The sequence below is a fragment of the Mus pahari genome, chromosome 1 (assembly GCF_900095145.1).
Source record: "Mus pahari chromosome 1, PAHARI_EIJ_v1.1, whole genome shotgun sequence".
NCBI lineage: Eukaryota > Metazoa > Chordata > Mammalia > Rodentia > Muridae > Mus > Mus pahari.
The window spans coordinates 139438234-139451837 of NC_034590.1; the positions used below are offsets into that span (position 1 = coordinate 139438234).

The 13604-nt window shown below is 38.2% G+C and overlaps 1 protein-coding gene across 10 annotated transcripts in view; it reads right to left on the reverse strand.

Annotated features, from left to right (window-relative positions):
* Positions 1-13604, reverse strand: part of Rfx3 (regulatory factor X3) — a 249943-nt gene that overhangs the window by 125172 nt on the left and 111167 nt on the right. For 9 of the 10 annotated variants that reach the window (XM_021191879.2, XM_029544734.1, XM_021191903.2 and 6 more), the window contains one exon: positions 12472-12596. In XM_021191879.2, the coding sequence (XP_021047538.1) occupies positions 12472-12588 (117 nt within the window). In that variant the 5' untranslated portion in view covers positions 12589-12596. Of the gene's footprint in view, positions 1-11556; positions 11649-12471; positions 12597-13604 lie in introns of those variants that run through there. The other variant, XM_029544718.1, reaches the window with a different exon arrangement.

Genomic DNA, 13604 nt, shown 5'->3' on the forward strand with positions numbered 1-13604 from the left:
ACCACACTCACCTCTCAACATTTCAAGCTCCTCCCACTACCAGTCCCAGGACATGCCTCATCTCACTGTTGCATTGTAATCCAAGAAGAGCTACTTCATCGTTCCCCCCCCCCAACACACACACATACATAGACGAAGGAACACTACCTCAGCCACCTACACATGGTACAAGGTGGCAGTTTCTTCCTACAAGAGGCAGTCTGAAAAGTGGGATATGATATTGTTTCAGACATCAAGGTGGTTGAGAAGCAGGCCTTTCCAGCCTGAACCACAAACCAACAGGCCAAACTAGTATCTCTTACCCATGCCTTTCAACTATCAAGGGGACAATTCCTTAACCTTAATACAGACTCCAAATATGCCTTCCACACTCTCCTGCTACAAGCAGCCATCTAGATGAAGCATGGATTACCAACTAACAACAAAGGGGAGGTTAGTAACTAACTCTGCTCAAATTATGGCTAAGCTAAAGGCCTCTTGTTTTACCATGGTCATAGAAATTGTCCAAAGTTAATCACACCAAGCAGACAATTATCTGCAAGGGAAATAACCAAGTCAACAAGGCAGCTTGAGCTTCAGATCTCAGAGGCTTAGATTCCTCTCACATGCCACAAGACATCCTCGCTTTACAGCCCACATCTGTTCTATCATCCCCAGACACTCAATAAATTCTATCCTATCTGTACCAGCTCTTTCATCCTAATAGCCAGGCTTTGTCTCATTTTTCTAAATCTGTTTACAGCCCACCCCTGAGGATCTTTTATAAAGACCATCACTGTTTCTTGTAAAATCTGTCAATTTCCCATTCAACCTCTAGGCATCACATCTTCTTTCTCCAATACTGCAAGCTAGGGGATCCCTCCCTGGGTCAGAGTAGCAGCTCAACTTCATCCACAGGCCCACTATTAGACATTTCAAATACATTTCGATCTTTGTTGACTTATTCTTAGGATGAGTAGTGGTCAGAGAGAGTCTGATTTTCTCAGGAAGATCATCGCCCATTTCAGAGTTTGAACATCCCTTTAATAAGATAGATGGGCAGGCACATTCAAGGTGCTTTACTGCCCTAACCACAGCTAATCTCAATACACTGGATTCATCTTTCCCATATCCTTCCTTTTTACATTTCAATCTGAACAAAACCTTGCTCCCTTAGACATCAGGTGTTACCAGGGTAAACTAGCTTGCTTCCAGTCTCAGAAGAATGCGACCTCACACATCTGCTGAGACTCAGGTTGGATAATACTAGGCTATGATCTACCTTTCCTTTTTCTACTTCTTGCTGCTCACTCCTGTTGGTAGCGGAGTCCAGATATGGAAATTTGGAGTTCAAGAGACTTACACTCAACAATTTATCCAGACCACTCAAGTGGTAGAAACTGGAGACTGCTTGATGGGAGGTTGACAGTAAGATAGATAGATAGATAGATAGATAGATAGATAGATAGATAGATAGATAGATAGATAGATAGATAGATATCCCTATTGACGCCTATATCAGTCTCTTTCATACTTGGCTACTTTGCTTGCTTTCTTTATAACCAAACTAAAAATTATTGTCAATGTTGGCCAGACATTTATGGAGGCTGCCCTCACTGTTCTTATTGAATACAAGAGGCATATTCAGGAGGGGACTCTGAATAAATTTTACAAGGAATGGGAGATTTTTATCTTTGAATTAAGGACCCATCTCACTACAGATGGGAAACAGAAGTCACTGGTAAAATTTACTACCACATTTATCACAATTATTTATTGAGCATGATCAAAATACAAGGAGTGTACAACTTACTCTCCTAACACCTAGGTACAGGAAAAAAAAAAAAACAAAACCAGATGTGATCTGACACACATCAGAGGCTATTGCCTCCCTAATGTCTCCCTTCCTGGATAACACTGATCCCACCTCTCTGTCCTCGGTGTCACTCCATCTTTAGTTTCAGACTAACGTCCCCATGTCAGTTACTGAGTAACACTGTGCCTGGGTGCTCTGAAGAGAACTAGTTGTGCTGCTCATGAATCAAACTCATGAACACCATTTGTGGTCTTAGATTCTCTTCACCACTCACAAACTGATCAAAGCCAAGTATCGCACTACCTTATTTCTCTTACATTTTTTCCTTTGGCATCACGAACTACTTTAACTTCTCAGTGACATGATTCATGAGCATACTGGATTCCTCAGATTGCAATTGAACATATGACTCTGAGCACTATGACACAGCCACTTTATCTGAGCATTCACAATACTTCAAATTTCTGCAGCACACAAGTTTACCACTGTCAGCACAGTGGGTAATTCGAAACTTATGCCCAGGTCTTCCTTTTTCCAAAATTTGGGGTGCTACCAAGAAGAACCTTTGTTGGTCACCATCAGAGTTTACAGAAGCACAACACAAAAGACAAACAGTTCAAGGCCTACCACTTCTTGCAATCCTGGAGTCACCACAGGACCAGTGGTCTAACTACTTCCCTAACTTCCTACTATTTTCCTCTCAGCTAATCAAAAACCTTCAACAGGTGGCCTGGACTATCCTCGTTCTCCAGGACCAAACAGACTGACTAGCCACTGTAGTGCTACAAAACTGGCAAGGATTAAATCTACTAATAGCAGAGAAAGGTGGTCTTTGACTCGTCCTCATCAAGGAATGCTGCTTATATGTCAACTACTTAGGTATAATAAAAGCCAAGATGCAATAACCCTAACAGATGTTCAAAACCATAAGGAATAGTTCCAAGCCTTTGGCCAGTGGCTCATTGATGGTCCAATATGGAATGGACCTTAAATCCTCTTTAACCCCTTCTCATGCCTCTCTTAACTCCCTTTCTCCTCCTTTCCCTAATCCTAATTGTACCTGGTCTTATAAACTTCTTGCCTATATTTTCTTTTATTAATAAATAAATAAATAAATAAATAAATAACAACAGAAACTCTTTCTTCTAGTCCACTTAAAATCTTAGCAAATCTTGGCTTAAAAAAATCATTCCCTCTGGATGAAAATGTCCTTTGTAAGCTCTAATATGATAGTTTCTTAGAACTATCTTTTTGCTTCAAAGGCACTGGTTCCTCACTTGAGCCCATGAGATAACTAAAGGCAGGATGAAAGCCTGCCATGCCTGCCTTCATTTCTTGTCTCTCTTTCTGTATATCATCTTGAATAAAATCCCTACTTGATTCCTAATTTTGTATAACATCTATGATAGTGTGACTACCCCTTGGAGTGGATCTCATTATGGGAGCCAGATTAATCTCCTCAAGAAAATGGAGTTATTCAGACTACTTTATAGAATAAAGTCAATTACACCTACAACAACAGGGCTGGTTAATTATGTAAATTCTTTCACTCTTGCCCTAATTATTTCTTTATTTGAACCCAATGGCAATTTAAATGACCTAAATACAAATACGAACAGAGGGTCACTGGATCCCACCGTTTGTTCACTTCCCCGGTCTGACTAACTCTCCTCTATTTGCTTTCTACCATAACACACCTCATCAATAGGCATACTAGAATAGGTGGCCTAGCCCAGCCAGTATATGCACATATGAATGTTTGATTCTTGAACTCACTTGAAGTATCTCAATCCCATGATTCCTCTAGAAGGCGCAATATAGAGATAGCATGTTTGCTGATTTATACGCTTGTTGAGTTGTGGAGAAAAACAATACATATGTGTCTTTCTCCAAAGAAACTGTAAGCTTATTAGATAATTACAGCTAGCTGTAAAGGTTGGGAAACTTGAAAGGGGAGGGACTTGTAGGTCCTAGATATAAAGGTTTAAGCATCTAATGGTTCAATATCAGCAGTATCTGTAGATGCAGGAGTAAAATAAGTACTGAAATTCTGTCCTGTGCCACAGATCTACCATTAAAAGAACCTGATTTCACTAAGAACTTGCAGGGCAATAGGGTCCCTCTCCTAGAGGTTAATTCTGTTAGGCCTAGGAGGATTGTCTCCTAGAGGATTGTCTTCACTGCTGTGAAGAATAAGCTCTGAAAAAAACATTCTACAAACCTCCCAAAGTAGAATGACAAATAGCAAAGAAATAATGTAAGACTAAGAGTTCATGCCTAGTCATAATTCTACAGAATTATAAAAACTGTCCCTCTAATCAAGTTATATTAATAAGCTGAATCAACAGAATTAACTACCCCTAACATTTATACTTGATTTCAATATCCATCAGTTTCCACCAGTGTCACAAATAAAAGCTAAAAGTATTCAAAAGCATTCTAATTAAGATTTCAAACATTGCAGGCACATTAGAGCAATAAGAAATTATTACCATACTATTATTATCAGTTGTGGATGGTTGTATTAAGAATATAACATTCAACCCAGAGAACTTCAAACAAGAAACTCTTTCTAGTAGGCAGGGAGAGAAGGAGAAAAGAAACAAAGGAAATGGTTTTTTTCTGAAACAGAAAAGGACAAAAGAGAAAAATATCCTTGTGAACAGGCCCACTAGGATGATATAACAAGTGTTTCCAAGCAAATCTAACACTAGAAAACTATGGTAGCAGTCTCCTTTTGAGTGGGACAATGTAACAGAATTTTACTGTGTCCTACAGTTCAGCCTTGAACTTGCTATTGTACTCCAGACTGGCCTCTAACATGCTCAGTCTTCCAAATGCTGGGATTACAGACATGCTCCATCCGTCATATTTGTACTTTTTTGTTTTTATTACTTTTACACACACACATATGCACACACACAGCAGTTTTATTTAAGGAGTAAAATTCTATCAGCTCTATGCAGTAAGGTGAAAGATGTTCCCTAACATTCTTTATTTACTTAATGATTTCATTCATTTACATCTCAAATGATATCCCACTTCCTGGTTACTCCCTCCAACAATCTCCCATCCCATGATATCCCACTTTCCAGTTACCCCTCCACCAAACCCTCCCCCATCCCACATTTGCCCTCCTCATTCCCTCTTTGCCTCTATGAGAGTGCTCGCCCAGCCACCCACACTCTCTTGCTCCACAGCTCCAGCATCCCCTTACTCTGGGGTATCAAACTTCCTGGGACCAAGGGCCTCCACCCCTGTTGCTGTTGGGCAAAGCCATTTTCTGCTACATATGTATCTGGAGCCACGGATCCTTCCAGGTCCACTCCTTTGTTGGTGGTCTAGTTTGAGAGAACTGGGTAGTCAGGCCAGCCTATGTTGTTCTTCCAATGGGGTTAAAATCCCTCTCTACTCCTTCAGTCCTTCTGCCAGTTCCTCCACCAGTTCTCTGAGTTCAGTCTGATGGTTGGCTCCAAGCATCCGCACCTGCATTGGTCATTTGCTGGCCGAACCCCTCAAGAACAGCCACACTTGGTTCCTGTCGGAAAGCACCTCTTGACTACAACAACAGTGTTGGGTTTTGAGATGGCAGACATGAAGTATCCACAGATGGGTCCATTTCCGGTTGGCCCTCCCTTCAGTCTCTGTCCCATTTTTGTCCCTGTTCTTCCTTTAAATAGGAACATTTCTGGGTTAAAAATTTTTCAGATAGGTGGGTGGCCCTATGCCTGGACCAGGGGTCATGACTATCTACTTGAAATGGTCTCTAAAGGTTCTATCTTCCCCTTCTCTATTGGGTCCTGGGAACCTCACCTTTCTCTGGCTACCTTTATGGGACACTCCAGTGGCTATCCCCATTTCCCCATTCTCCCTGCTACCTATTTTTGTCTGATTTCCTAACCCTCTGTACCTCTGTCACATCTCTTCCAGTTCCAGATACTGAGCCTTTTATTTCTTCCCCCTTCTCCCCCCACCCCCGCGTTGTCCCCCTCTCCTTCTACCTCCCACAATGTTCCCCCCTCAATGTAGGAATGAAGCATCCATCCCCTGGTCTTCCTTCCTTCTAGGCTCCATATGGTGTATGGTTGTATCTTAGGTATCTTTGGGACTAGTATTCACTTATTAGTGAGTACATACCATATGTGCTTTTTTTGTGTCTGGGTTAGCTCACTCGGAATGATATTTTCTAGTTCCATCCATTTGACTGAGAGTTTCATGAAGTCATTGTTTTTAATCGCTATATAGTAGTACTCCATTGTGTATACATACCACATTTTCTGTACCATTCTTTCATTGAGGGACATCTGAGTTGTTTCCAGCTTCTGGCTAGTATATTTAAGGTAGCTATGAACATAGTGGAGTATGTGTCCTTGTTATATGTTGGAGCATCATTTGGGTATATGCCCAGGAGTGGTATAGCTGGGTCTTCAAGTAGAACTATTTCCAATTTTCTCAGGAACCACCAGACTGATTTCCAAAGAGGTTTTACTAGGTTTTACTGGCAAAACCACCAGCATATCCTCACCAACATCTGCTGTTACCTGCGTTTTTGATCTTAGCCATTCTGACTGGTGTGAGGTAGAATCTTAGGGATGTTTTGATTTGCATTTCCCTGATGAGTAAGGATGTTGAACATTTCTTTAAGTGTTTATCAGTCATTCAAGATTCCTCAGTTGAGAATTCTTATTTAGCTCTATACTCCATTTTTTTAACAGTGTTATGTGGTTCTCTGGAGTCTACCTTCTTGAATTCTTTGTATATTTTGGATATTAGCCCTCTATCAGATGTAGGGTTGGTAAAGATCTTTTCCCAATCTGTGGGTTGCCGTTTTGTCCTATTTATAGTGTCCTTTGCTTTACAGAAGCTTTTCAATTTTACGAGGTCCCATTTGTTAATTGTAGTTCTTAAAGCATAAGCCATTGGTGTTCTGTTCAGGAACTTTTCCCTGTGTCCAAGTATTTGACAATCTTCCTCACTTTCTCTTCTACATTCAGCATATCTGGTTTTATGTGGAGTTCCTTGATCCACTTGGACTTGAGCTTTATACAAGGAGATAAGAATGGATCAATTGATATTCTTCTACATGATAACTACCAGTTGAGCCAGCACCATTTGTTGAAAATGCTGTTTCTTCCACTGAATGGTTTTAGCTTCTTTGTCAAAGACCAAGTGACCATAGGTGTGTGGGTTCATTTCTGGGTCTTCAATTCTATTCCACTGATCTACCTGCCTGTTTCTGTACCAATACCATGCAGTTTTTAATCACTATTGTTCTGTAGTTCAACTTGAGGTCAAGGATGCTTATTGCACCAGAAGTTCTTTTATTGTTGAGGATAGTTTTCACTATCCTAGGTTTTTTGTTATTCCAAATGAATTTGAGAATTGTTCTTTCTAATTCTATGAAGAATTGAGTTGGAATTTTGATGAGGATTGCTTTGAGTCTGTAAACTGCATTTGGTAAGATGGCCATTTTTACTGTGTTAATCCTGCCAATCCATGAGCATGGGAGATCTTTCCATCTTCTGAGATCTTCAATTTCTTTCTTTAGGGATTTGAAGTTCTCATCATACAGATCTTTCACTTCCTTAGTTAGAGTCACACAAAGATATTTTATATTATTTGTGACTATTGTGAAGGGTGTTATTCCTTAATTTCTTTCTTAGCCCTTTTATCCTTTGAGTTTGTTAAGAGGTTTATTTTTTGGGTTCAATACCTACACTGAGGAAGACTAATCACCTGTGGTACCATATCGAGCTTGGGGGTTAGGAAAGAGAGACAAAAGCAATAAAACCTGTTTGTCTTTCCCTACCCAATTCCCAACATCCAACCAAGCATTCATTTAAACCCTGTGTAGGAGGCTGAACTAAGTTTTGGTAGATATATAACTAGCCAATAAAGAAAGACAAAGTTTTTAAACAGTACAATTCTGAAGTATAAATCAGTTAAGTGCAACAAGACCCACTAAGGCATTCAAATCAGATTCTTATTCCTATATTTTATTTGGTTTGCTCTTATGTATATTTGATTTGGTCTTATGTTTAGAGTTTTTGTTGCTATTGTTTTGATTTGATTTTTATTGTTCTTTGAGACAGGATTTGATAAGAAAGCCTATGCTAGTCTGTGACTCTCTAGGTGGCTCAGATAAGTGTCAAACAAATGACAATCTTTATATTCACTTCCTTGATGTGGGGTTACACCTAGCTCCACACATTTTAAATTTGGATAAATACCCAAAGGTTATCTACATTTGAACTTTTAACATGAATAGTATAGACAAAAACCAAAACAGGGAAACAAACAAATATACAAACAAACTTCACTAAAGCTTCACTAAATTAAACCTCCCTACAAAGAAAGATCTTTCTCATCCTCCTCCAGGATCTAGTGCAGAACTGTGCTACCTGGCACAACCCATAGGTATATTCTATGCCACATGCAGCCACTCTGACATCTTTCCCAGGATCTAGACAAGTGAGTCTCCCTGGTGCCCCCTATCTATATGACCTCCCTAACCTTGCAGATCTAGTTCAGGTCCCATATTCAGTGTCCTGCTCTATCCAGTTCTTAGGATATATTGCCTTTATCTTAAGATAAAAACAATATAGTACTGGTACAAAAACAGATATGTAGACCAATGGTACAAAATTTAAGACTCAAACATAAGTACATGTGACTTCATACACTTATTATTAGAAAAAGATGCCAAAAACAAAGGCTGGAAAAAAATTCCCACAAATGGGGCTAAGAAAACTGGACCCACATGCCAAAGAACAAAAATCGAGCCACATCTATCACCTTGCACAAAAACTAACTTCAAATGAATGAAGACATAAGCATGAAGCAGTGAGACTACCAGAAGAAAATGTATATGTTAGCCTACATTACATAACATGGGGAAAACTTTAATGGGACTTTATTTATACAATAATTAAGTGCAACTACTCAAGGAGAGTGAAATCATGGAACTTGGAGGAGAATCTACGAAGACCACTTTATTAAACAAGCAAACCCCTAACTATATTCCAAATATTTGTCTTTATACCCACAGATAAGTGTTGTCACCCTTTATCAAGGAAACTTCTCTTTGCCAGTCTCAATGGATACAGCTACAAAACACACAGACACAGACACACACACACACACACACACACACACACACACACACCAAAACAAAATTTAAAAATCCAACAATCCTAAGGCTCAGGGCATATTGCAAAAGAAGGAGTATAAAATTCTAAGATCCAAAGGATCTGGGAATTTGCTGTGAGGCTGTGTCTCCTAGTCATGTCAGGAGGTACACCTATAAAGTCTCACGAACACGACTGCCCAAACTTGAGCTGAACAAGGTCAACTATAGATACACCAAAGTGGATAGAGGAAAGACTAAAAAGTCTCAACTACACACAGAATTACAGGCAACTAAAAAATGCTGAGAATGTAATAAATACTCTTCCCAGGGAAGATCACACCAACTGATTATTCAATAAAAAAATGATCCACACTGAAAACATATATACAAGTAACATACAAACTGAATTTATGTATTTCAGAATGTATGTATGTGTGTGTATGTGTCTGTGTGTGTGTGTCTGTGTCTCTGTGTGTGTGTATACATCTATCAACAAAGTGTAAAAAGAGTCCATGAATTAGAAAGAAATTAAAGAGGGATATATGGTAGGGTTTGGAAGGAGGAAATGGAAGGGGGGAAATTATAAAAGTGTATTATAACAACCAAAATAAATGTTTTAAAAAGCAAGAATACTGTGGTGTCGTCTAAATTTTAATTTTTAATTTTTAATTTGGTTTTTAGAAATAGGCTATTCTTTATAACTCAGGCTGGCTTCAAACTTCTGGACCTCCTGCCTCAGTCAACCCAGTTCTGATTATAGGTGTACAACACCACACACACTCTGGAACAGATTGAAATAAACTGAATGAAAAGAAAGGTCACCAACTTAGAAAATAATAGTACCTTCAGAGAGAAGAAACAATTGCAAAATAATGTTATACAAGTAAACATAAATAGTTTTCAAGAAAAGTATGACACTAGAAATTAATAGCAGGCTAAAGGGGAAAAGATGAAAGTCAAACAAGATGTCTAAGAACAAAAGGAAGAAACAGAGGGAAGACAATCATTTATAAAAATTGAAGATTTCCAGAGCCAAAGGACTGAAGAGCTGCGGGAGAAAGGCACTGTGTGTGACAATCTGCCCACCTCGGGCGTTTCACCATAAAGGTTCAGGAAATCAAGAATCTTTTCATTCTGTAAATTTTTAGCAAGACGAACATCTCACAGTCCCCATACAGAGGTTCAGAAGTAAGAAAAGTGTTTCTCGTGTACATATCAACCTTTACTTTAAAGATTTCCTTTATTTTTATTTGTGTGTAAATGAGCGTCCGTAGGCACACAAAAGTGTTCAGTGCCCATAGAGGGAGGGTACTTGATCCCTCCAGAGACAGGCTTAAGGTTCGTAGGCAGCTACTATGTGTACATATTGGGAACTGAACTACTAATCTGTATGTATTGGGTCTTCCAAACCAAAACAAAACACACACAAAACAAAACAAACAAACAAAACAAACAAACAAAAACCTAAAAAAACAAACCAAACCAAAACAAAACAAAAAACACATTCAACCAACAAAAACAAACAAAAAAGAAAACAAAAAAGCACAAGCTCTTAACTGCTGAGCTGTCTTTCTAGACTATTTTTATTTTTATTTTTTAGAGCACAGCAATCTCACAACTGAAAAAAATATTCCCTAAGTCTTTGATTACTATACTAGATGTTAGCAGCATTTCTACATGGCAGCATAAACACCGGATGTTGCCCTACCATGTTCAATTGCAAATAGTAGGCAGTATATCTGAAACAATCACTCTGCATATCAGAGACTCACACAGTTCAAGCTAATACATCAGAAGAAGGCTGAAGATATAGATTAATGGTAAAGTACTTGCTGAGCAAACATAAGGCCCTCAATTCTACTGTCAGTTAAGCAAAACAAAGAAAATACATACTAAATATTGCATATATAGTAACTCTAAAATATTATTACTACCATAAAGAACGGGAAGAGTGTATGTGTTTGTATGTACATAAAAGAGAGAGATCTCATATATTGAAGACCCAAAGGAAGCATGTTAAATACTAAAAACCAACCAAACAAAAAAGACATAGCAAAGTAGTAAGAATAAGGTATTTTTAAATCCATCCAAGTACACATAAAAATAATGAATTAAAAGAGACAGTCTCCTCTGAGAAATGGTACATGGAAAAAGAGGGGTGCTAAGCTCTGATACATTGATTTTAGTAACGAAGTACTTAATTATATGGCTTCCCATTATTATGTACACTCTACATAAGCTATAGAAAACACTGGAAAATATACAATATACAAATTTAATACAAAAAAACTGTCTCTGAAAGCTAAAACAAAGAAACAGAGGAAGAAAGTAAGGACTGGGATAGATCAGGATAGATACAGACCTGCTACCATCTCATGAGGGTCAGATACATATACTGCAGACCTGCTACCATCTCAAAAAGTTACGCTCTGGAACTAGGAACCTCTCGCACATTTATACTCATTCAAAGTGTCATTTTTCACGTGGGTAGGATCAAAATTAGATCCTGAACCAGAAATCTTACCTGTTCAGCAAGTGCTTAATATTGACAGATTGGTGTTAACTTTTTAACGTTAAAAATGCAGAACAATGTCTCAATTGATCTTTACTTATTCTTTGAAGCAAGTCCTACCTTTTTGAAAAGTGTTAAATTGTGAAGTTGGTAATGATGTCGGTAATCCCAGTGGCTTTTAAGGCACTATTTGTAGAAGTTCCTTTTTAGTACTAGTGAAGAGAGGGAGGGAGGGAGGGAGGGAGGGAGACAGAGAGACAGAGAGAGGGAGGGAAGAAAAATAGGAAAAAAGAAATGAAGGAAGGAAGGACAGAAGGGAGGGAAGAAGTGAAAAGATAAGCGTAACTACTATTTTGAAATATGCAAGTCCTTGCCACTATTTGGAACAAATAACTCACAGTGTGCTCACAGTCCAGACACAGAACTGTTAACTGGCACATATTCGTATCTTTTCAAAACAAGTCAAATTCCCTCAGCATGAATAATACCTGTACTAAGTATCTGGTGATGAATTCTTCTGCAATTCATTAAATGGGATGAGTCAGATATACAGACCTTTAAGAATATTTTATTTTCGTTAAATAGTATTTAGCAGCTAACTAGTGCCAAGGCAATTTCTAAAACAACGGCAAAATTCCTTACAAATAAAACACATCATGCTTTTCATTATTAAGTATAACTTAACCTGAGTAAAAAAATACTATTGGTAAAAATTCAATATAATAGGACTTGGAAGCTCTAGCAAGCACTGCAAAGAGAGGAAAAAAACGTAAAGTGGACAAGTTAGAAAAATCAACATTAGAAGTTCTTAGGAGAAGAACATGGTCTATAATTTGTCTTATTACCTCTACAGCCCAGCAAGGAAAGGACCCGGAACACCAGGACACTAACTAAGGAATGTCTGCTGACTAACTTAAGAAGTGGACTGGGGCACTATCTTAGTCCTCCAGGCAGCAAGAGAGTGAATCCTAGTAATGAAGTAAGCTCCGTTAGTCATCACAACAAGCAGTACCTCTCAGAATGACAGGTCCTTACCTGCTGCTGGACTGGCACTTGCTGTACCACCTGTGTAGGCACTGCTGCTTGGCTAGCCACAGATGTCTGTAGAGTCACTGTCGAACCTGTGTCTGAACCCGTCTCTGAAGTCTGCATGATGGTCTCTAGAATATATGAAAACAGTTTAAAGTGTCATGATAAGCATGACAAGTGTCATTGCAGTTCTTAAATCCTATTATGAGGCTTTGGACATATAATACCACGCATACCAATACACTGTCATCACAGCTCATGTCTGTCTTTAGTCACTGTCACCACTTTTTTACTAAATAAAGAAAATTACTAGTTTACTTAAAAAAATCCTTATTATACCTCTTGGCCTAAGATTAAGAGGCAGAACTTCACTGAAAGCAGCTGTCCTTTGATTTCAGCTGTTAAAAAGTATTTCAATTCTTTAATGAACTATGGTATAAATATTTATAATACTCAAATCTCAGAACACAATCTGAAATAGATGTCCATGTAATGAACCATACTTTCTAGATACTTTTCAAGGCTATTAGGATGTCAATAAAGAATATAGAGTAACTCATTTCTAAATTACTTTCTAAGTGTGTGTGTGTGTGTGTGTGTGTGTGTGTATACTCTTTATATATATATACTTTAAATATACTATATATATAAATATACTATATATATACTTTATATACATATATTATATGCTACTTACAAATTCAATAAAAATAAACGTGAATTTCCTGGTCTGTGGATAAAGGTACATAAATTTCAAGGTATGCAATACTATTTAATTGGTAGCCTATGAAAAGTATACATTTCAGTTTAAAGCTGTAAAGAACACCGAGAACATTTATGTTCCTTAAGAAAAATTCTCAAGTATTCAATGCTTGGGGGAGAAAGTTACTTCTCAAAATCTTTGTCACAGTGTGACCAATCCTATTCTTTTTCTACAACCACCATCTCGTTCAAGTTTAGAAACGGACCTTGAAAAACAACAAACCAACTCTTAGAAATACACAATCTGTAGCAAGAGAATAGCTGGGTCATGCTTGTCATTATGACCTGAGTCATTTTCTCCAGTATTGTACTGGCATTTCTATACATTATCTACGAATTTCCTTATTGCTTTCTTAGTCAAGCCACAAAGCCCAGCA